The 23,091-nt window shown below is 46.0% G+C and overlaps 4 protein-coding genes across 5 annotated transcripts; 2 read left to right on the forward strand and 2 right to left on the reverse strand.

The window, feature by feature from the left end:
* Positions 1-8,282: 8,282 nt before the first annotated feature.
* Positions 8,283-11,350, forward strand: Ino80b (INO80 complex subunit B). The gene is made up of 5 exons (XM_026397416.2): positions 8,283-8,395; positions 8,622-8,814; positions 9,026-9,144; positions 9,321-9,490; positions 10,486-11,350. Exons 1-5 carry the CDS (start codon positions 8,287-8,289, stop codon positions 11,014-11,016), a joined length of 1,122 nt encoding a protein of 373 aa, XP_026253201.1. The 5' UTR covers positions 8,283-8,286; the 3' UTR covers positions 11,017-11,350.
* A 234-nt stretch (positions 11,351-11,584) lies between these two features.
* Positions 11,585-14,018, forward strand: Wbp1 (WW domain binding protein 1). Of its 2 annotated transcripts, XM_026397417.2 has the most exons (5): positions 11,585-11,807; positions 12,143-12,244; positions 12,778-12,880; positions 13,008-13,184; positions 13,352-14,018. In XM_026397417.2, the coding sequence occupies exons 1-5, from the start codon at positions 11,739-11,741 to the stop codon at positions 13,810-13,812; spliced, it is 912 nt and encodes a 303-aa protein (XP_026253202.1). In that variant the 5' UTR covers positions 11,585-11,738; the 3' UTR covers positions 13,813-14,018. The 2 variants fall into 2 exon arrangements, with proteins under 2 accessions (XP_026253202.1, XP_026253203.1); XM_026397418.2 differs by lacking the exon at positions 12,143-12,244 and having other exon boundaries at positions 11,586-11,807.
* A 78-nt stretch (positions 14,019-14,096) lies between these two features.
* Positions 14,097-18,019, reverse strand: Mogs (mannosyl-oligosaccharide glucosidase). Its single transcript, XM_026397415.2, has 4 exons — positions 17,537-18,019; positions 17,125-17,351; positions 16,457-16,653; positions 14,097-16,085 (listed from the first exon to the last, which is right to left on the reverse strand). The coding sequence occupies exons 1-4, from the start codon at positions 17,886-17,888 to the stop codon at positions 14,342-14,344; spliced, it is 2,520 nt and encodes an 839-aa protein (XP_026253200.2). The 5' UTR covers positions 17,889-18,019; the 3' UTR covers positions 14,097-14,341.
* Positions 18,020-21,397: 3,378 nt separating this feature from the next.
* Positions 21,398-23,066, reverse strand: Mrpl53 (mitochondrial ribosomal protein L53). Its single transcript, XM_077791686.1, has 3 exons — positions 22,884-23,066; positions 22,685-22,797; positions 21,398-22,583 (listed from the first exon to the last, which is right to left on the reverse strand). Exons 1-3 carry the CDS (start codon positions 22,973-22,975, stop codon positions 22,450-22,452), a joined length of 339 nt encoding a protein of 112 aa, XP_077647812.1. The 5' UTR covers positions 22,976-23,066; the 3' UTR covers positions 21,398-22,449.
* Between the last annotated feature and the right edge of the window lie 25 nt (positions 23,067-23,091).

Consider the following 23,091-nt stretch of genomic DNA (forward strand, 5'->3'; position numbering starts at 1 on the left):
GAAATATTTACGTTCCCTCTTACCTCTTCACAGTCCAGGGGTAAGCACTTGGCCTAAGTCAAACAACTGGAATGTTCCCAACTGGACTTTGAATCTTGGAGTACAGACGAGACCTAGAGAGAGTTCGTGATATGTTCACTGTGCCTGCAGCCCCTGAGGAGTGGGTGGTGGTACCAGCAGGAAATCCTCACCAACAAGTTCCTGTGGCATGAATTCAGGGTGGCCTTGGCATAACCTCAGTCAAATGTTCCTGTTTTCTAGCCTGCCTTGGTTCTCAGTGCTTATCTGGGAAAAGTACAAGATGAGCCCAAACATTTTGTAGTGTCTGAAAGTTAAAAAAAAAAAAAACTCAGAAAATGATAGAAATATATCAAGAGGAAACAGAAGCAAGCCCAAAGGAATGCCAACTGATCAAATATGGGACACACAGGAGCATCAAAATGATAGCAAAGGCCCAGAGCAGTGGAGCATGCCTATAATCCCAGCTACTGGGAGGCTGAGGCAAAGGGATGGTAAGTTTGAGGCCAGCCAGGGCAACTTATTTTATAAAAATAAAAAGGGCTGGGGGTATAATTCAGTGGTAGAGCTCACTCAAGTTCAATCCCCTGTATTGCACACTTGCACATGTGCATGCGCACACTCACACAAACACACACACACACACACACACACACACACACAAAATCAATGGATTCAACCCAATGATTGAAAGAAACAGGAATCTATACAGGTATAAATAAATATATGTAAATAAATATAAGGACACATCTCTTCTTTAAAGTTGGATGCCAACTAATAGATAGATATAAATACAATAATAAATATAGGTCACCATTTGGCAATTATTACAGCACATAATAATGTACCAATGGATAGAGGTTCAATGGAGAACAGGATACTAAGGTAGTTTCAAAATGTTTCCCCTGAGAATACTTGTTATTTACAAAGATAAAAAGGGTGACTTATAGTGGAAGAAGCTGGCAGACACTATCTTGACCAAGGTTATCATCTGTGGTAGGATGGGTTGACATCATATGTCTCCTGATAAAAGACACTGGGAAGACCACAGCATAATTTTTGTGTGCATGGTATTTCTGCTACAAATTTATAAGTCTGGAGCCAAGGGCACACCAGACAGACCCAGGCTGAGGAACATCCTACAAAATCAAACACCATACTCTAAAATTATAATGGTCATGAAAGACACGATAGGAGTAAAGAAATGTTCTGTGTTGAAACTGATTAAAGAGATGTGATAAATAAATGTAATAGATGATCCTGAGTTTGGACTTGGACTGGAAAGGAAAAGGAGATATTGCACATTTGTGAAGTTTGAATGGAATCTGTGAATTGGATGGTGGTGTTGTTTCAAGATTAATTTCCTGGTTGGTAAGGTTGCATGAAAATTATAGAATAATGAACTTGTTTGGAGGATATACATTCTGAAATAATTAGGAATGAAATAGCATCATGTTTGAGATTTGCTGTCAAATTGATCAGGAAAAAAATGAGAACCAATACGAGCATAGGTAAATATTAATAATTGCAGAATCTAGCATACGAAGATATGAGTTCTCTGTATTCTTCTTACATTTTTTTCTATAAATTGGAAATATTTAAAAATAAATTAACTTTTAAAAATAAAGGCAAGAGGGCTGGGGATGTGGCTCAAGCCGTAGCACGCTCGCCTGGCATGCATGCGGCCCAGGTTGGATCCTCAGCACCACATACAAACAAAGACGTTGTATCTGCCGAAAACTAAAAAGTAAATATTAAAAACTCTCTCTCTCTCAAAAAAAAAAATAAAATAAATACGTAAATAAAGGCAAGAGCCAGGTGCAGTGGTGCACACCTGCAATCTTGGGAGGCTGAGGCAGGAGGATCACAAGTTCTAGGCCAGCCTCTGCAGTGTAGCAAGATCCTGTTTCAAAATAAAAAATAATGGGGCTGGGGTTGTGGCTCAGCAGTACAGCGCTCATCTAACATGTGCAAGGCCCTGGGTTCAATCCTCAGCACCACATAAAAATAAATAAATAAAATAAAGGTATTGTGTCCAACTATAACTAAAAAATAAAATATTAAAAAAATAAAAAGGGATAGGGATAGGGGTGTAACTAAGTAATAGAGCACTTGCCTAGCACCAGAAAAGCCGTGGGTTCATACCTAGTATCCCCACACACAACAAAAGGAGGCAGAGGAGGAGGAGTAAGAGGAAAAAAGAAAGGGCTAAGAACTCTTTCAGAAGGAATTCTCAGCCCCTAAACATGTTTAAACCCCTCCTACTATAAACAAACAAACCAAAAAGACCCTAAAAACAAAATAATGAAGTCAGTCATCACTTACTGTGGCTACTTCCTCCCTGCTGGACATCAGGATGTAGCTGAAATGTGGCCAGGAACCAGGCCAGTGTCAGGAAGTCTCTGTTTGAGACTGGCTCTGTTATTCCCTAACTGTGTGACTTTTGCCAAGACATTTCATCTCTCTGAGCCTCAGTTTCCTCATTTTTTTCATATGTAATGGAGTATAATTTCTCGTTCTTCTGGTTGAACATTATGTAGAATCACACTGGTCATATAGTTACACGTACATGGGGTAATAATGTCTGATTCATTCTACTATCCTTCGTACCCCCATAGCCCCTCCCCTCCCTTCACCCCCCTCTACCTAATCTAAAGTAACTCTGTTCTTCCCTATCATCCCCCCATTGTGAATTAGCATCTGAATATCAGAGAAAACATTTGGCTTTTCGTTTTGGGGGGTTGGTTTATTTTGCTTACCATGATATTCTCTAGCTCCATCCATTTACCAGCAAATGCCATAATTTCATCCTTCTTTAAGGCTGAGTAATATTCTACTGTATAAATATATCACTTTTTTTATCGTCTGTTGAAGGTTGGTTCCATGGCTTAGCTATTGTGAATTGAGCTGCTATAAACTTTGATGTGGCTACATCACTGTAATATGCTGATTTTAAGTCCTTTAGGTATAAACCGAGAAGTGGAATAGCTGGATCAAATGGTGGTTCCTTTCCAAGTTTTCTGAGGAAACTCCAAACCTCTTTCCATAATGGTTGCACCAATTTGCAATGTGAGTGTACCTTTTTCCCCACATCCTCATCAACAATTATTGTTGTAGTTTCCTCATTTTTTTAATATTTATTTTTTAGTTGTAGTTGGACACAATACCTTTATTTTGTTTATTTATATGTGATGCTGAGGATGGAACCCAGGGCCTTGAACATGTTAGGTGAGTGCTCTACCACGGAGCCACAACCCCAGCCCTAGTTTCCTCATGTAAGATGGGAACAACTCCCTTCGAGAGTTATCATGAGGGTTAGGGTAGAAAAAGGCCACGAGTGGGGCCTGGTTGTACATGTCTTAATCCCAGTAATTTGAGAGGCTGAGGCAAGAGGACTGCAAGTTTGAGGCCAGCCTCAGCAAATTAGTAAAGCCCTAAGCAACTTAGCAACACTTTGTCTCAAAATGAAAAACACAAAAAGGGCTGGGAATGTGGCTCAGTGGTAAAGCATCCCTGGGTTTAATCTCCAGTGCCACCAAAAAATAAAAAATAAAAAATAAAAAGAAAGAAAGAAAGAAAAGAAAAGAAAGAAACCATATGAAAGCAAGTTATAAACTCTTAGGTCTTCTCCAACTGTTTATTATGAGTGATTCTTCACTTTAACTCCCAGTGACTTGGGAATATCACCTTCAAAGCGTTCTAAAATGCATCCTCTCCTCACCCTACAGGACTGCACACAGCTGGTCACAGCTTCAGTGCAGTGTATATAGGTGTTGTTTATTCCTCCTTTTCTCAACCTTACCGAACATTGAAAGTGTGAGTGGAGATGACATCAGTATAACAATGGAGTCCTCAAGGGATGGAGGCAAATAAGAGTCCAAAAAGTGCAAGAAGATGAAGAGGAAAAGGACCAGAAAAAGAACCCAATGAACAGCGGACTGCCTGTCCAGGAAGACCCTGCCTCAAAATAAGATTTTTTATTTTTATTTATTTATTTTTTTTTAAAGAGAGAGTGAGAGAGAGGAGAGAGAGAGAGAGAGAGAACTTTTTTTTTAATATTTATTTTTTAGTTCTCGGCGGACACAACATCTTTGTTGGTATGTGGTGCTGAGGATCGAACCCGGGCCGCACGCATGCCAGGCGAGCGCGCTACCACTTGAGCCACATCCCCAGCCCAAAATAAGATTTTTTAAAAGGCAGGGAATGTAGGTCAGTAATAGAGTACTTGCCTAAAATGTGCAAAGTGCCTGGGTTCTTTATATAAAAAATTTTTTTAAAAAAAACATTCCCTCTATATACTTTACCTAGAAACATGAAAGTCATTAATTATTATTATAACTATTACTATTTGCTAGAAACCTCTTATGTGCCAATACTACCCTAGATATTTTGCTTTCTTGATTTGCTTTATTCCTTCAAAGAACCCTATAAAGTTGATCCTACTTTATTCCATTTTACAAAGCTAAAATCTGAGATTCAGAGAGCTTAAATAACTTTGAGTCCAAGGTTGCACAGATAATAAATGTTGGAACTTGGATCCGATAATAGACTTGTATAACTCCAAAGTCCAATCTCTTAATCACTCTACTACATTGACTTCTTACTCAATTCCCATACATAACTACATATTGATACTTGATAATTTTTATCATTGAAATGTCTCTCAAATAAGTTATTTCCTTTATTTGCATTGTACACTCTCTCTCTCTCTCTCTCTCTCTCTCTCTCTCTCTCTATATATATATATATATATATATATATATATATGTGTTGTTTATTCCTAAATTGCAAATGTGATGTACTTTGTAAGAAAGTGCATTACAGACCTAGATAGTAAAAGTGCCTAAACCCCCAATTCTTCTTTTTTATGGACTAGGGATTTATCCCAGGGGTACTGTACTGCTGAGTTCATCCCCAGTCCTTATTTATTTATTTATTTATTAGACAAGTCTTGCTAAGTTGCTAAGACTGGTCTTAAGCTTGATATCCTCCTGACTCAGCCTCATAAGTCATTGGGACTAATTATAGTCATGAATCCACTATGCCAGCTAGTGGATTATACCTTTAAAAATGGAACCACGTTATCTTGAAACTTTTAAAATTTATCAACACAATCTGATTCAAATGTATGATATATCAAGATCATTGTACTGTCATATGTAACTAATTAAAACAAATAAAAAATTATCAACACATACAGATATACCTTGTTTTGTTTCTTTTTCTCCCCTGGTATTGGGAACTGAACCCAGGGGTACTCTAAAGTTAAGCAACTTCTCTGTCCCTTCTGTTCTTGCTAAAATACTGACCTTGAATTTAGGATCCTCCAGCCACAGACTCCCCAGTTGCTGGGATTACAAAAGTGTGCCACCATGACTTGTTCAGGAGATGGAACCCTCATGTATTCTAGGCAGGCACTCTACCTCTGAATTGTATTTCCAGCCCCCAACTTTTTTTCCAGGATTTGAAAACTATGGCCCACCACCTGCTTTCTTAAGTAAATTTTACTGGAATACAGGCATATTCAGTCTATGTCTACTTTTCAATAAAGTCTACTTATTATTTGACCCTTTACTAAAAGAATTTGCCAACTCCTGCTCTTCATCTTTGCTGTAGCCTGTTTCTCTTCTGATGATCTGTTTACCAAAACTATAAACTACATGAACATATATAAAAACATTTTTCCTATTTAAAATGCGTTTTTTCCAGGTTTGTTTAGGTTTGTCTGTGTAGGATGCAATTAATTCACTAAAATAAAATCTTTGACTAAAGATCTCCCTTTAGGTTCCATACCCCTGCATATTTTAGAGTCCACTTCAGTTGCCTTTGTACCTGATAGGATTTGTCTATTTCCTCAGACTAGTATTTGTAAACCTAATGTCATGACTTTTGCTGTTGTCATTGTTCCTTCCTCCTCATGTGGTCCTGCAGACACAGCTTGAGCATCAGCATTCTCTATCATTGAACTGTGCCCTTGGCCCTGCAAACTTTATAGTTAATTACTTCCATATATGATCCATGAAGCTGGCTCATTTGTAATCTGTTGTTTCTTTGGGAAAGATGTTTCACTTTTTCAGGTTTATCATAACAATTCTTTTAACAAGATAAGAAGAGCAGTATTTCAAAACCTTTTTTTAAAAAAAAAAAAAGCTTAAGAAAACCTGAGTGATTTATATTAAAAAGTAGAATACAGGGCTGGGGTTGTGGCTCAGTGGTAGAGTGCTTGCCTAGCACATGGGTTCAATCCTTAGCACCACACACAAAACTAAATAAGTAAAATCAAGGTATTGTGTCCATCTGCAACTAAAAAATATTTTTTAGAGTAAAATACAATGTAACAAGCTTTAAAAATAGTGACAACAGAGTCAATAAACCTAGGTGGTGATGTTTTAAAAAAGCCTCATAATTCTAGAAAAAAGAATGCATTTGCTATTTTAAAAATTCCAATCATAGGGGCTGGGGTTGTGGTTTAGTGGTAGAATTCTTGCCTAGTGTGCGTGAGGCACTGGATTCAATCCTACATAAATATAAAATAAAGATATTGTGTCCACCTAAAACTAAAAATTAAATATTAAAAAATCCAATCACATATTGGCTTTGGAGCCAGCTATTCTGATTTCAAAGTTGTAATATTCAAGATTTCATAGCACCTCTTCTACATTACAAAAACACAAACCAAGTCTAGGAAGTAGGCTCTTAGTGAAATATGATCTCAGGTTTTACATCTATAATATGTGAAAGGAAAAAAATCTCAGAGGGTTCAATTACGTAATAATAAATTTAATTTATTATATAATATTTATATATATTTATTACGATGTATATTATATAAGTATATATAATTTATATATGACTATATATAATTTAAATGATACTCATAATCTCTTCAAACTGGTGGTTTTGTCTTCATTGTTCATCATTACTGCTATTTTACCAGTACCTGTCCTTATCTCCCTTCTTTCAGATTCTGCTACTACCAGTACCTGACCTTATCTCCCTTCATGCAGTTGTGGAGCAAGCAGAAGCCATTCTTATTACAGTAAACCATCTTAATACCAACACCTGTTAAAACGACTCATTTGCTTTTATTTCTGTCATTCCTAAAGGGACAAGAAAAGGAGATTTTCAACACAGCAGATTCAGGTCTTCTAAAACTGGAATACATAGCTTCATTTCCCCACAAAATCAGTCTTATTCTGTAGATCCAGCTACTCAGAAGTCTGAGGCAGGAGGATCATCTGAGCCCAAGAGTTTGAGGCCAGTCAAGGAAGCCATAGCAAGACCATTTGTAATACCCTGGGCTATTTGTCATTGATATGTTTTGTTTTCTTCAGCACAACTTTTCGACATCTCTGCGACTCCACCGACGGACACTTAAGTGATGTCCCAGACCCAGCGGTGGGTAGATGCCCACAAAAATAAATCTACCAGGTAAAGATTCTGCTTCCTTCATGTCAGAAGCATAAAATGCGATAGTGCGGCAGCCACTTCTGGGGGGAAAAAATCCCCCAAACTAATTTTTGATGTCTATCAGGATCCTTGGATTGTTTCCAAAGTGTTACAAATCACAGGTATCAAAATTCTGTGTCAATTTTTACATTGCTCAACTTTTCTCAGCAACGTGGTGTTCCAAATTGTATAGATACACCGTTAATTGTTGTCCATTTCCCTACCGATGAGATTTTAGGCTTAAATTCCACCTACTGGGCTCTTGAGGCACTTACGCTGTTAAGCATCTTGCTGACAATGTACTTTCTTTTATATATATATATATATATATTTTTAGTTTTCGGCAGACACAACATCTTTGTTTGTATGTGGTGCTGAGGATTGAACCTGGGCCACATGCATGCCAGGCGAGCGCGCTACCGCTTGAGCCACATCCCCAGCCCCAACAAGGTACTTTCTTATGAATTCTTCCACCGAACTGTGAGCTCCTCTAGAGAAGAGTTAGTGTTCATTTTCACCTTTGTATTCTCTTAACCTAGCTCCCACATTTGGTCTGGGGTATATGTTTACCAAGCTTGAGTGTAATAATTGGCTCGCGCGGGTCGAGTTTAGGAATCTAGTTGGAGAGGCGGAGCGAGGAGAAAGCCATGCCCCGTTTGGGCCGTTCTGGCTCAAAGAGCCCGGAACTTTCGTTGAAAGGATCGTTGTTTCTCGGGGAGGATTTTGGCTGCAAAGCGTGCCCCGCACAAGCATGGTTGCCATGCACCGGAAGTAGAGGTTTATTTTGCGGGATTAGTTCTTCCGCGGGGCGGAAAAGGCATGTCTGCTTGTTTCCCGACCATTTCCAGACCTTTTCCCTTAGAGGACCCCATGAGTAAGCTGTGGCGGCGCGGGAGCACCTCAGGGGCTATGGAGGCTCCTGAGCCGGGTAAGCATTTGCCTATCCAACTTAGGCCTTCTTTGAAAAGGAGTTCTTTATGCTTCTTGGAGCGTCCTGAGTACCTTGCCACAGGTGGGAGGAAGAAAGGCTGTGCTGTCGTTATGGCAACAGCTAGTACCGCAGGAAGAGGGGTCCCCTTTATTAGTGTTAGATTATTCAGGGTTTCCTCTGCCACGGTTTGGCCGAACGCCGCTGACAGGCTCTCCTTCCGCAGGGGAAGCGCTGGAGTTGAGCCTCGCGGGTGCCCATGGCCACGGAGTGCACAAGAAAAAGCACAAGAAGCACAAGAAAAAGCACAAGAAGAAACACCATCAGGAAGAGGAGGCCGGTCCCACACAGCCATCTCCCGCCAAGCCCCAGCTCAAACTCAAAATCAAGCTGGGCGGGCAGGTCTTAGGCACCAAGAGGTGAGGCCAAGAGGTTCTAGAGTTTCCCTGGGGAACTTTAGGAGCAGGCGAAAGTAGAAACTGGCTGGGCTTTCTAGAAGACAGAGAAGGCACTGTGAATTCAGGTCCCAGGTTTAGGCAGCCAAAACCCAACGGTGTAGGGAAGGCTGTGATGTATATACCGAGCAGGAAATACTTGGTCACTTTATAGAGTAGTGTTTTCTCTCTGCAGTGTTCCTACCTTCACTGTGATCCCTGAGGGTCCTCGTTCACCCTCTCCTCTCATGGTTGTGGATAATGAAGAGGAACCTATGGAAGGAGTTCCCTTGGAGCAGTACCGAGCCTGGCTGGGTGAGAAGGACCTGGAGGTGGGGAAACTTTTTTTTTTTTTTTTTTTGTTATACCTGAGTAAGGAAGGGGGTTGGTTCTGAAGTAGGTGAGAAATTTTAATGTCCTAGAATTAACTTGGCCAAACAGGGCCCTCATCTAAACAATTCTACTCATATCTGTCCAACTTTCCTTCCTAGATGAAGACAGTAATCTGTCCCCCTCTCCAATTCGGGATCTGTCAGGGGGGTTAGGGGGCCAGGAAGAAGAGGAGGAACAGAGGTGGCTGGATGCCCTGGAGAAGGGGGAACTGGATGACAATGGAGACCTCAAGAAGGAGATCAATGAACGGTTGCTCACAGCTCGACAAGTAAGTTAATTTCATTCTTTATTTACTCACCAAATGTGTATTGGGAACTTGCAGTGTCCCAAGCACTTTGCTAGGCAATGAGGCATCAATGGGGAGAAAAGACAAACTTTCTATTTTCATGGAGCTGATAGTCTAGGGTGTGTGTGTGTGTGTGTGTGTGTGTGTGTGTTGGGAGGGGGGATAAGCAAATAATTGCAAGATGCTCTACAGTTTATGACAAGAAAAAGGTTGTATAATGAAAATAGTGGCAAAGAGACATTAGGTGTACATGTCAGGGAAGGCCTTTTTGAAGCAGTAATAGTTCCAATATCAGAGGAGCTCTTCAGGCAAAAAGGACCAATAGATGCAAAGCCCTGAGACTGGAACTTACCTAGCAAGGTAAAGGAGAAGAAAAATTGTGGCCAAGCCACTGATGGGTTGTGTGCAGAGAAATAACATTGGGTTTGCATTTCAATAGATTACTTTAGCTTCTATGTGGAGAATGAGTCTTAAGTGATAAAGTGGGGAGTCCAATTAGGAAGCTAAGAGATGGTGATGATTGGAATCAAGTTTAAAGTGGAAATGGAGAAATCAGATGAATGCTGGATATATTTTGGAAATAGATATTTGATGAAAAATGGAATCATGGGTAACCCTGAATTTTTGGCTTGAGCAATTATCCAGTTGATGCTATCTATTGAGATAAAAAGATTAAAACAACAAAAACCTCCAGAAGAGTGGCAGAGTTTTGGTACATAGGGCAGGCAGGTAATATTACTTTTTTTTTTTCCCTTTGAGAGTTGAGAATCTAAACCTGAATATCAGGAGAGACCTGGGAGGAGGCAGTATTAAGGACCCCAGAAGAGGGTGCTCATTAATTCCCCTTCTCCCCAGGTCTGCATTCCTCAAGATCCTATATGTTCGTTCCACGTCCCCTCTGTCCCTTCCCTGGACCTGGCGGGCCTCCCAATTCCCTCTTGCTCCATTGTCAGATGCTACTCCTTCTCTCTCCCCAGCGAGCTCTGCTCCAGAAGGCACGGAGTCAGCCTTCCCCGATGATACCGCTGCCTGTCGCTGGGGGCTGCCCAGCCCCTGCCCTCACGGAGGAGATGCTGCTGAAACGCGAGGAGCGAGCGCGCAAGCGGCGACTGCAGGCCGCGCGGCGAGCGGAGGAGCACAAGAACCAGACAATCGAGCGCCTCACCAAGACTGCGGCTCCTAGCGGGCGGGGAGGTCGGGGGGCTGCGCGGGGCGAGCGGCGGGGAGGGCGGGCCGCAGCCCCGGCCCCCATGGTGCGCTACAGCAGTGGGGCACAGGGTTCCACTCTTTCCTTCCCACCTGGCGTCCCCGCCCCCGCTGCTGTCTCTCAGCGTCCAGCTCCAACAGGCCCTCCTCCGCGCTGCTCTGTCCCTGGCTGCCCTCACCCGCGCCGGTACGCCTGCTCCCGCACGGGCCAGGCGCTGTGCAGCCTTCAGTGTTATCGTATCAACCTGCAGATGCGGCTTGGGGGACCCGAGGGCCCAGGGTCCCCCCTTTTGGCTACTTAAGGCCGTTACCAAACCTGGACTCTACGCTCTCTCCCCATGCCTGGTTTTCAGTGTCTTCCCTACCCTATTAAATTTCATCCAGTGTCTCAGCTTGTACGGACTTGGGGGAGTGGTATATGGGCAGACCAACCTCTGGTACACACATCTTGCCCTACGTGGGTTTGGAAACCACTGCAAGAAGGCCAGCGGATGCACCCTTGGACTCGGGCCGACTCTCAGAACCTTGCCTCTTCCAGCGGGATTACCTGTGGTGGTTCGGCATTGGGCGTCATCCGGGAAACCTGGTTTAGGCCAATCAGTAGGAACTTTGCTCTTCTGGACGGCATTCATTGGTTGATAAGTCAAAGCTTGTTCTGTTGTCCATATTGGCTATTGTCGCTGTCAGTCAGGGCTCTGGTCGAACCTTCCCCCACTCTTTGTCTGTGCAAGCTCTTGTTGTCTGGGAGAGCGGCGGAGTTACTTCTGGGGATTGGTTACTGGGAGAAATCGCTAATGTGCTCCAATTGGCTAGTCCGTCGAAGGAAGATGCTGATTGGCTGGATAGGCCAACCTGGGTCCTAGTTGGCCGAGCTCTCCCCGGATGGAAGCTCCGGCCGCGGAGTGATGGTGGCGGCAGCGAACATGGGCCGGGCAGGGACCATGGCGGTGCCAGCAGAGGTGGCAGGGGCGGGGCAGCTGGCGGTAGAGGAGGCTGTGGTGTTCAGGGGGCTGTAGGTGGAGGCATGGCTCGGGCCAGCAGCGGGAACGGCAGCGAGGAGGCCTGGGGGGCACTTCAAGCGCCACAACAGCAGGTATCCCAAAGCTCCAAAAGCCTATTACGACAGCCATTTATTTCTCTTTCCCCTTCCTGACCCTTCCTGTTGGTGAGGGGGGGGTGGTGGGGGAGGAACTCACGGAGCCAAAGGTACTGTGAAGTTCCTAAACATGTCCCACTCTTTGTCTAAACTTTGTAATGTAGACGCAGTTGACTTAAACTGCAGCCTCAGACCCCATCCCTTTGCTGCAGTGGAAGCTTGCAGTAGCTCTCCAGTGACCAGAGGCATAGTGAGGCCCCAGGGAGACTCCCTTTGTCTTGAAACAGTTATTTGTTATTTTTTGTTTTTGTGTGTGCCTATTGTCACAACAGAGTCCAGCAGCGTCTTCTCTTGAGGGAGCAATCTGGAGAAGAGCTGGAACCCAGACTCGCGCCCTGGATGCCATCCTTTATCATCCACAGCAATCCCATCTGGTTGGGAGCACTGCTCTGGGTCTCACACTTCCCCTCCTCTACCCTAGAGAGACTGAGTCCCAGAAGTGGAAAGATTCAGCTTGGGGGTGGGGGGTAGCAGGCTGTGAGAGATGATGAAAGTATTTTAGCTTTGGAAATGACCTTAAATTCTTACTCATTTCTCAGACAGATAGCTCAGACTGGCTTCTCACTTCTGCCCAAACACTCCCTTAACAGAAAGCACCCTGCGGGGCCAGGCTTCAGTATGAGAGAAATCTCCGTTATGCAGAGCTGGAATCTATCTTCCTCTTTGTTGTGAACACTTTTATGTTTGTTTTCTAGACTGCACCAATTTCTTGCTGTTCCAAATTCTCTTTCACATTGATAGCCTTTCAAATATTTGAACAATTCCCCCAGCATCCCTCTTTCCCTTCATCTTTCCAAGCTGAACTTGGCTCATGGGTAGAATTGTGTATTATGTGCATGAAGGAGGTGCGGGTGGGCAATGCTTGGAGCTAGAATCTTCCTTAGTTCAAGTGCCTCCTTGCTCCCAGCTTCGAGAGCTGTGCCCAGGAGTGAACAACCAGCCCTACCTCTGTGAGAGTGGTCATTGCTGCGGGGAGACTGGCTGCTGTACCTACTACTATGAACTCTGGTGTGAGTCTCCATGAGGGCTATTCTCAGGTCCCTCTGCCCATCCTCCTTTGGACCCTGAAACTCCAGTTTTCAAGGACCCTTCTCTGAATGGGAGATATTTAAGATACTCCTTCCTTGCCTCCTGCAGGGTTCTGGCTGCTCTGGACTGTCCTCATCCTCTTTAGCTGCTGTTGTGCCTTCCGCCACCGACGAGCTAAACTCCGGCTGCAACAACAGCAGCGGCAACGTGAGATCAACTTGTTGGCCTACCATGGGGCATGCCACGGGGCTGGCCCTGTCCCTGCCGGTTCACTGCTTGACCTTCGTGAGTGACTTGAGGCTCTGAGTCCACTACCAGTGACCCTTCCCAAACCAGGACCCTGAATCATCCCACATTCCCTTTTGCACACATTTCAAAGAACCCTTTTCTCAAGTGTCAGATCACTTCTCCATGCTTGGTTGCCTTCAACCATGCTATTCTCTTCCCTGCAGGCCTCCTCAGCGCCTTCAAACCCCCTGCCTATGAGGATGTGGTTCACCGCCCAGGCACACCACCACCTCCTTATACTATGGCCCCTGGCCACCCCTTAACTGCTTCCAGTGAATGCACCCGCTGTTCCTCTGCATCCAACCGCCCTGCCCACTGCGAGGGGACAAACGTGGAAGGTGTTTCCTCCCACGAGAGTGCCTCCCCTCATCAGGAGAGTGAGCCTAGGGCAAGGGTCAGCCCAGCCCACACACCTCCCTCTTGCCGCTATCGTCGCCTGACAGGCGACTCGGGTATTGAGCTCTGCCCTTGTCCTGATTCCAGTGAGGTTGACCCAATCAAGGAGGTGAGGGCTAGTGCCATCCCACCAGGTCTGGAGGACCAGTCCCCTTGTACACTGCCCCCAGACCCCTTGCCACAGGTCTCTCCCATGGGGCTGGCTTCCAGTGAAGGGGACATCCCATAAGTAGTTTTGGGAGGGTGGGTGGACCACTGGCTTATCACAAATAGCCCTGGCCTCAAATTCCTCCTTGGTTCCTCCCTGCCCTCCTAGAATCTGCCTGAAGGGGCTGGAGCCCTGAGGAGAGGGGCAGTATTGGGGGACTGTGCTAGTTTTGCCCTCCCCAAAGACATCCACAGGAGCCTTTGATCTCATTAAAGAGATGTGAACCAGCTGCTTGTGGATGAGTGGACTAGAACTCAATTCGCTGCACTGCATTTGATATACGTGGCTTTGAAGATAGTAGGTATCCCTGAAGCCTGAACTAAGACTTGGTGAAGCAAGGCTGGCAAATGCAATAGTTTGGTTTTTTTTTCCAATTTATTTAGAAAAATAGACTCTGAGTTCACATTCACCCCAGGCTGTGTGGGGCGACATAGTAGACACCTGAGATGAGCAGAGGAAGGTTTGAATTACTGGTAACTGAGAAGCTGGGCAGCAGGAGACCTTGTACCTCCAGATTCTGCGTGGCTTGGCTTTTCTCCCATCCCCCTGTTCAGTAGTCTTCAGACATGATCAGCAAGACTAGGGTGGTCCAGCCATGGAAAGGGCGGCAGCCCATGCCATGCCCATCCTGGTCACTGTACTGTTCCCACAGAAACCCTGTAGCCTGGTACTGCCTCCACACATTGCCTATCACATTGGCACGGAGCTCACTGTGGAGCTTGGCAGCCTGGGTCTGATGTGGACCTTCTAGGTGCCCATAGTGGTGGAGTGCTCCCAGAGCTAGGTAATTGATATTCAGCCACACAGCACCCCGCCAGTAGGGGGGATCATGCTCTGAATTGCGCTTGCCATAAAAGGGGCTGGAAGCTGCAAGGGAGCGCAAACCAAAGGGGCTCCAGAGATGGCGGCTGTCAGCTAGAACATCCAGCAGGGGTCCAAGGTGGGGTGAGTTGGGGTCCAGAAGTCGCAATAGGAAGGGAAAAAGAGTAATGTAACCCAGGGCATCCACATATTGCAAGCGGGGTTGAGGCCGGCCCACCACTCGAACCAGCCCCTGAGGGGGCCTAGGCTTCAGCTGTACAGCTTTTGTGTGGTTCCCAAAGTCTGCAAAGACTCCTAGATCTGGAGCCCAGTGTAGCTCATCCAGGCTCTCCTCTGCCTCCAGTGAGGCAGCCAGTGGACCCAGCTCAGCAGCTGCCTCAGTTTCCCCTAGCTTCTCTGCAAGCTGAGACAGCACACGGGCACCCAGTGCCACCCAGCATCGCAGGTCAAGGTGCCTCTCAGTTGCTGAAGGATGTGAAGCCCGGGGATAGTCATCCAGCCCTGATGGCAGTGTCTTGGGGTTCAGTAGGGTAGGCAAGGCTGGGTCCCTGCCTCGCCAGCGGTAAGAGAGTGGCACTGGCCCTGCTTGGCTCTGATGGAGCCAGGAAAACCAGGCATGAAGGCGGGGGAAGGCCCTGCGCAAGAAATTCAAGTCAGCAGGGTCACCACCTTTTAACATGTGGGCAACAGGTAAAAGGAGGGTTGGGGGGTTGGCATGGGCTGCCCTTTGCACCAAGAATTCTGAGGGTACCCGGGCTCGGGCCTCATCCCCCAGTATCTGCTCCCGCCCAATCCAGCCATCAGCATTCAGCAACCCCAGCCAATGGCCTAGGACCTCTCGGGTGAGGTGGGGATCCCACCGTTGGACCACTAGCTGGTGAAAGCCCTCATCCCAAAGGAAGCCACGTGGGAAGAATGACCTGGAGGGTACCCCTGAGAAAAGAGGGAGAGGTGGAAAGAGGGCTGGGTCCACCTTCTGCTCAGACCCTTCCACCCCCATGTCTGGCAATACCAGACCTTGTCCATAGAAGTAGCCAATCCCACCAAGGAGGCTGCTGAGGGCAACCTGACCCAAAGTCTGCTCCTCAGGACTCAGGCCCTTCTCTTTTAGGTGAAAAGTCTTCTCAAAACGCTCTCGAAAGGCTTCAGCATGGCTCTCTAGGGCCTGGGTCAGTAGGCTGCCTGCCAGCTGTCCCAGGGCTTGGTTTCCTCCTGCCTGGGCACTGCTAGATTCAAACACCAAATCCATAGAAAAGGGGATTTTCAGAGTCACCTGCTGTATCAAGAACTGCCCTTGTCCCTGCCTTTGCCCATTTGGGCCTCTGTCCTCCCACTTCAGAAATCTTGGCAAGCCGAGATAGCGTTCAGGAGAATCCCCTGGGGGCTGATGCTGAAACCAGCTATTTAGGCGACTCTTCACCATCTCTGTCAGCAGCGGCAGTCCTGGGTTGGAGGACCAGAAGACATTGTAGCTTGAAGACAAGAAGAGAAATAGAAAATAGTATTCAGGGGGCTGGGGTTGTGGCTTTTTGGTACACGTGTGAAAAGCAATGGGTGCGATTCCCAGCACCACATATTAAAAAATAATAATAATAATAATAAAATAAAAGGTTCATCAGTAACTAATAAAAATATTTAAAAAATAGTATTTAGGAAGAGATGGTGAAAATTATAAAGGGAAATATGAGGTGATCAGGAATCACGATAAGAGGTTCTAATGCAGGGAATATGGACATTGGTGAGACTAGAAGCAACTAGTGGAAGGAAAGTAGAGAGAAGCGAATCAGGTTAAGTTAGCATCCAAACCACCCCTACAACCACTCCACATTCTTCCCTGAGTTACCTGCCATACTTGGGGGCAGTGTCCCCTGGATTGGTTGGTGGCAAAAGTGTAAAGCGGAAGTCACCAAGTTCACTGGTGTGCCCACTGATGAACTTCAACTGCCCCTTTGCCCCAACCTCTGGATGTAGGACTTCCTGGCCATCTGTTACCACATAGAAGAAAAGGGAGACCAAAGGGAGGGCAGAGGTACCTAAAGCCTGGGTGACCAAGAACAGGGGGAAAAAATAGCATTAAATTGGCAGTTTTTCTTGAGAATCAGCCTTAATGAGGGAAAGGCATTTTAGGCAGGAGTAACATGGTAAACAATATGTGTTTGGCAGTGCTGAGGCACTGAGGCTAAATAGATATACCCAGTGGGATGATCTAAAGAGCCTTACAGAGTTCTCTGGGAAATAATGGAATACTTGTGCTGTGTCCTCTCCTAAGAACTCTACACAGATTATTTTAATTCTTACAATCTTGTGAGTTCCGTGTTACTATTATCTTTGCTTTACCAACAAGGCTTTGGGGTGATACACAGTCATACAGAGAAGTTCGAATTTAAGACAAATTTCGAACGAGTCAGCCAGACTCATGGCTATTAACCCCCACTTCAGACTGCATTTGCTGGCAGCAAGGGAAGGACTGAGGGAGTCTGGGCTGAGGAAAGGGTATCCTGAGGCCCTGACCTGAGGCTCTACAGTCACTCTCCAGCTCCAGTCCCCTCCGTGTTGACCCCCAGGCCTCTTGACGAACTCAGTAGTGAGCCTTAAGGCCCCATCCTGGATGTGTTGCCGCCCGAAGGAGAGGCCGTCGTGGAACTCCCAGCCATAGGGACCCACGCCGTCTCCCTGCTCACACGTGTGCCTGAGCTTAGGGGTCCCTGGGGTGGCGCCCTGCTGCGCCCACATCAGTCCTGGGGGTAAAATGGCCAAGTAAGTCAAAGAGAGAGCGGGAGGACCTGTTCCTGTGGGTCTCCGAGAACTTGAGGGTCATCCTCCTTCTTAACTCCTGTCCACTCCGCCCCACCCTTGCTCTGGCGGGAAGCTGGGACAACCAGATTAAGAGTGTGCCTGTCTGCCCACCCCGGGGCCCAGTTACCGGTGAGGAGGGGTTTCGGGCTGCGAGTCTTCATGCCGAAGTAGACGTGAGGACGGTAGGTACCCCAGAAGAGGTCAGGGGCCACCGCTGGGTTGGAGGAGTCGGAGGACAGCGCTGGGGGTGCAGAGTGTAGCGTGACCGCCCGCTGTGCACGGTACCACGCCAGCACCCAGCGCCCCGACAGGGCGAGAGCCAGAGCCAGAACCACCACGGCTAGGGCCGCTCCCCCGGCGGCGCCACGGGCCCTGCCGCCTCGGCCGTCCCGTCGCCCGGAGCCGACCCGAGCTTCCCTCTCTACTGCCCGTGCTCCTTCAGCGGGCGCTGCGCGACGTCGCCGCTCGCCTCGAGCCATCCTAGTACCGAGGATGTTGCCCGAGCGCAGACAGGCTGCAGTGGCGCCCGGGTCCTGCCTCTCCTGCTCCGGCTCTCGCCTGGCGCCCCAGCAACTACGGTCCTGTCAGCACCAGTGGGCCCGCGCCTCTGGCTTCGGGTCCTTCTCGAGCCGGAAGTCCCGCCCCGCCACGTCAGGTCAAATCCCACCTAAGCCCGGAACCGCTGTCGCCAGCCGGGCGAAGGGGTGGATCAACCCGGTCGGCACTGGGAAGGGACCGCTCACTGGGTCTGCGCTTATGCGGAGCGCTCACGGAGTAAGCGGTTTTAGTAGAGAAAACCAATCTTACTTTGAGCCCCCCCCCCTTTTTAAGTTGTTATATATTAACCAGAGAAGCCAGCCTGAGTGTTTTACTGATAACTGCCCCGCCCCAATCAGGTGACGGAAAGCCACGGCCTAGGAAATACAACTTTACAGCTTGGCCTAGGCCACAGAGCTGGGAAGTGGCTAGCTTTGGACCCAGGTAGGTGTACTTGAATCAAGCTGGATCACCTGACCCACAGCCAGTACCTTCTGTCCTCGAGGAGTGGAGAAAGTAGACTCAAGAGGAAGCCTGGGGGGGCTGGAGATGTGGCTCAGCGGTAGCGCGCTCGCCTGGCATGCGTGCGGCCCGGGTTCGATCCTCAGCACCACATACCAACAAAGATGTTGTGTCCGCCGAGAACTAAAAAAAATAAATAAATATTAAAAAAAAAAAAAAAAAAAAAAAAAAGAGGAAGCCTGGGATCTGGGTCCAGCTATGTCTGGAACCAGACATATGTATATTTAAGAGACATATGTATATGTAAGAGATCCTGTATACTCGGCCTATAATTCTAGTCCGCACTTACCTCCCACCCCATCTCCCCACTGGTGCTGGGAATTGAACCCAAGATCTGGTACATGCACTAGGCAAGTGCTCTACCACTGAACTACATCTCCAGCCCAATAATCTATTACTATTTTATTTAGATGAGCCCTAGAAAGACCACAATAGTGGTACCTGTATTTACAGAAGGCACTTTCTTTTTTTTTTTTTTTAATATTTATTTATTTCTTTAGTTATCGGCAGACACAACATCTTTGTTGGTATGTGGTGCTGAGGATCAAACCTGGGGCCGCACGCATGCCAGACGAGCGCGCTACCGCCTGAGCCACATCCCCAGCCCAGAAGGCACTTTCTTTGGAACAATCCTGGAAGCAGAAAAGCTTAGGGAGAGGGTGGCTTTGGTCTATGTCATCAAAGGCTGCAGGAAGGAGGTAGTATCTGCACCTCAGGTTGACCTAGAAGCATCAGCATTACCTTTTATGGTAGCGCAGAAATGCAACTTAGAGTCAACTAGCTCAGAAATGCAACTTAGATTCAGTAATTTGCTTCTCACCAATAGTGCAACATAAAAGCTATTTTCATACATAAGTCCACCCCATTTTAAATGAAAGCCCTATTCTATTTTTTTTTTTTCGGGCGAGGGGTGGGGGGTGAGTGCTGGGGATTTTCCATGCTATGCACATCCTGTACCACTCTGCTACACCCAGACTATTCTATATTCTTATGCTCTTCTCTACCTATTATCATACTTTCCACAGAAATTTATTGCATAAAACTAATGCTTTATGTAAAATGCTCATTTATATTTCACTATAATCTGACTTCTGGCCCCACTCCCTATTGGTAGACTTCTTACTCAACAATCACCTTCTAACCAAACTTAATGTTCAGCCCTGTTTGCACTACCCCATTGCTACCATTGTACTTGGTCCTTGTCTCTATTGTGGTACGTATTACATATCTAAATTTCACTTATTCATTTTGTATCCCAGAACTGATCACCTTTATAAGTGCAAGGTAGATGTTAATAATTAATCATGGAGCTGGGGAACCAAATCAGGTTGTCAGTGTTCTTTCCACTTTAGAATAAGTTCTTAGATAATAGCACTTATTATTCTCACATCAACCTTGTAGGCACTTTACAGATATTAACTCACATAATGCTGTCAGTCGTCTGAGGCAGACATTCATCCTATCAGTTGACTGATTCCAGGACCCCTGAAAGTCCCTTATACAAAAAGGCCCCTGCTCAAATCCCTTACATAAAATGTCAAAAGTATTTGCATATAATCTACATATACCCACCTGTATAGTTTAAATCAATCTCTAGATCATTGATACCTATACAATGTAAATGCTATATATAGATAACTGTTATGCTGTATTAGGGAATAACAAGGGGAAAAGTCTGCACATGTTCAGTACAAATGCAGTCTTTTTTGTTGTTGTTGTTGTAATTTTTTCAGTCTGGGTGTGGTTGAATTCAAGTATACAGAACCCATGGAGAGCTATTTATTATGTATTACAATAGTAGAGCCATCTACTATTATCCTTATTTGACAAGAGGAAGCAGGCACTGATGGATTAAATAATTTGTCTCAAGCCACACAGCTACTTAAAGCAGAAGTGATATTTCAACCCCAGGCAATCTGGTTATACACTATACTGCTTCCAGATGGTTTTCTTTTTTAAATGGGGTAGAGAGTGGGGAGACACTTTTTTTAGACAGGGAAAAGATATGGTAACATTGAAGGAGTCTTATGTGAAATGCATATGACAAAGTACATAGAAGCCAATGTCTTAAATCTTTGATTGCCTAGCTGAGCATTCTGAAGTTCTTCTCTAGGACAGGGGCTTCCAGGTTTTTTTTCCCCTACAACCACAGTAAGAAATCATCCACACTGCACCCAAGCTGGCATGGTGGCACATGCCTGTACTCCCAGCAAGTCAGGAGGCTGAGGCATGAGGATCAGAAGTTCAAGGCAAGCCTCAGCAATTTAGCAAGGCCCTAAATAACTTGGCAAGATTCTGTCTCCAGGGGCTGGAGATGTGGCTCAGCGGTAGCGCGCTCGCCTGGCATGCGTGCGGCCCGGGTTCGATCCTCAGCACCACATACCAACAAAGATGTTGTGTCCGCCGAGAACTAAGAAATAAATATTAAAAATTCTCTCTCTCTCTCCTCTCTCTTAAAAAAAAAAAAAAAAAAAGATTCTGTCTCCAGGAAAAAAGTGTGGGCAGGGAGCTGAGGCTGTGGCTCAGTGGTTAAGAGCCCCTGGGTTCATTCCCTGGTACCAAAAAATAAACAAACAAAAAGAGACCCCCCTCACCCAAATCATCTATATTGCAACCTAGTACATGCAAACACACACACACATACACACATCATATATGATTATATGCTTAAAACTAAAGTTTCCTAAAAGAAAACTTCTCAATCTATGTGACATACATTGAAAAATTTTATTCCACTTTTTTAAAAAAAAGACTGATGTAATTCCCTAAATTGATTTCATTATGCACTCTAATGGGGGTTAATCCAGTATGAAAAACTACTTCAGGTACTCTTTACTGAAGGTAGTGGTGAGCACTAAGCAGTCATGTGCTTTAGGAGAATCAAATTAGCCACAAAAGTGATTAATATAGACCAGACAGGAGAATGCAATAGTGATACAAGACCTTTTTTCTTTAATATTTTTTAGTTGTAGCTGGACACAATACCTTTGTTTTATTTATTTCACATATGCTAGGTGAGTGTTCTACCACTGCGCCACAACCCCAGCCCCTCAAGAGCTTTTTTAAAAAATATTTTTTAGTTGTATATGGACATAATGACTTTTATTTTTATGTGGTACTGAGGATTGAACCCAGTGCCTCACACATGCTAGGCTAGCCCTCTACCACTGAGCCACAACCCCAACCATCAAGAGCTTTTTAATTATTTATTTCTGGTACTAGCAATTGAACCCAGGGGCACTCTACCACTAAGCTGCATCCTAGTCCTTCGCATTTTTTTTTTTTTTTTTTTTTGAGAAGGGTCTCACTAAATTGCTGAGGCTGGCCTGGAACTTGTGATCCTCCTGCCTCAGCCTCCAGAATCATTGGGGTTACAGGTCTGTACCACCTCCTGGAATTAATACTGTTTAGACAAAGAATGTTGATGGCAATTGGAAGAAGCTGGTAGTAAGTAACCTGAATAAAGTGCAGTAATTGGGATTTGAACGAAACAGAAATGTAGGGTTTTACTCCAGAGAGGATAGTTCAAGTTATGACAGGGGATGGGTTGCCCTAGGAAGAACACAAAGAAGAAAAAAAAGATGAGGGCAGTATGCCTTTATGTTTAAGAAGAAAGAAAAATCCAAGAGGGGCAGGGGTACCACGAGAAGGTGAATTAAGAGTGAAAAAAGCTAATGAGATAGAGAGCTGAGGATTGAGGAAATAGCACGTTTGGTAAACAAGAACAAACGGTATTTTGAGTGATGTAAGAAGCCATATTAAAAAGGGTTAAGCTGTGAGTGAGGGTAAGAAAGAAAAAAATTCAAGTTCATTTAAACCTCTTCTCACCCCTATCTTCTCTTGCCCCCCAACCGTTGTAGTGGCAAAGCTCTCCCATCCCACCCTGCTCCGTGGCCCTCCAGATAGTGACTTGAATGATGAAGTCGCGCTTAAATGTCCTTGTCCCAAGTCAAAATCTGCTTGTTGGTTTCTTTCGCGATGTCACCGTTCAGTACCAGCGCCAGGTTTGTCCCGGCTCCCCGCTGGGTTCCTGGCCCGAATGTGGGAAGCGAAAGCGATGAACATTTCCTGAGCGGTGAGGTGAGCACCACGCATTATCAGGCGATGTCCGTCTCCTGGGGAGGATTCAAACAAACGAGTCAGGCACTGGGCATCGCAGTGTGGGGCTGAGGATTTCCTGCCTCCCCCTCTAGCCTGTCTCCCACACGAAGCCCACCGAACAGCACGTCCACGCAGGGCTCGGAGCCGTCATGCCTCACGTCTGCAATAACCGTGCAGTTGAGATTGGTGGCGCGGACCTTCTCGCTGCTCACCGCTTGGAGAAAGGTCCTACGGTGGGAAAAACGGCATGAGTGCCGGGCGGAGAGGGCTAGTGGCGGGAAGAAGCATCCCCTCCCCACCAACATTCTTCTCACCTCGTCGACTCCACGTTTTTCTCGAAGGGGCAAAATTGAACCCGAACCTGCTTGACGGATCGCAGCCCGAGCCGAGCCAAGGGCGCCGCCATGGTGACCTTCTCCCCGGAAGGACTCGCGCTGGCGGAAGTGATGACGCTGAAAGGTTGCGCCACCAGCAGTCTCGGCAAAGTTGATTTCCGATCGCCGGCAGCCTATTCAGGCTCCA

Source organism: Urocitellus parryii, chromosome 12, assembly GCF_045843805.1.
Source record: "Urocitellus parryii isolate mUroPar1 chromosome 12, mUroPar1.hap1, whole genome shotgun sequence".
Taxonomy (NCBI): Eukaryota; Metazoa; Chordata; class Mammalia; order Rodentia; family Sciuridae; genus Urocitellus; species Urocitellus parryii.

Bases quoted from the DNA above. Each gene is read 5' to 3' on its own strand.
- Ino80b (XM_026397416.2), top strand. From the start codon at position 8,287: ATGTCTGCTTGTTTCCCGACCATTTCCAGACCTTTTCCCTTAGAGGAC. The intron at 8,815-9,025 runs GTGAGGCCAAGA...TTCTCTCTGCAG, and splicing joins CAGGTCTTAGGCACCAAGAG to TGTTCCTACCTTCACTGTGA. The intron at 9,491-10,485 runs GTAAGTTAATTT...CTCTCTCCCCAG, and splicing joins GGTTGCTCACAGCTCGACAA to CGAGCTCTGCTCCAGAAGGC.
- Wbp1 (XM_026397417.2), top strand. From the start codon at position 11,739: ATGGCTCGGGCCAGCAGCGGGAACGGCAGCGAGGAGGCCTGGGGGGCA. The intron at 11,808-12,142 runs GTATCCCAAAGC...TTGTCACAACAG, and splicing joins TTCAAGCGCCACAACAGCAG to AGTCCAGCAGCGTCTTCTCT. The intron at 12,245-12,777 runs GTTGGGAGCACT...CCTTGCTCCCAG, and splicing joins ATCCACAGCAATCCCATCTG to CTTCGAGAGCTGTGCCCAGG.
- Mogs (XM_026397415.2), bottom strand. From the start codon at position 17,888: ATGGCTCGAGGCGAGCGGCGACGTCGCGCAGCGCCCGCTGAAGGAGCA. The intron at 16,654-17,124 runs GTCAGGGCCTCA...TTGGTCACCCAG, and splicing joins GAGTGACTGTAGAGCCTCAG to GCTTTAGGTACCTCTGCCCT. The intron at 16,086-16,456 runs GTAACTCAGGGA...CTTGTCTTCAAG, and splicing joins ACTGCCCCCAAGTATGGCAG to CTACAATGTCTTCTGGTCCT.
- Mrpl53 (XM_077791686.1), bottom strand. From the start codon at position 22,975: ATGGCGGCGCCCTTGGCTCGGCTCGGGCTGCGATCCGTCAAGCAGGTT. The intron at 22,798-22,883 runs GTGAGAAGAATG...TTCCCACCGTAG, and splicing joins AAAAACGTGGAGTCGACGAG to GACCTTTCTCCAAGCGGTGA. The intron at 22,584-22,684 runs GTGGGCTTCGTG...AATCCTCCCCAG, and splicing joins CTGCGTGGACGTGCTGTTCG to GAGACGGACATCGCCTGATA.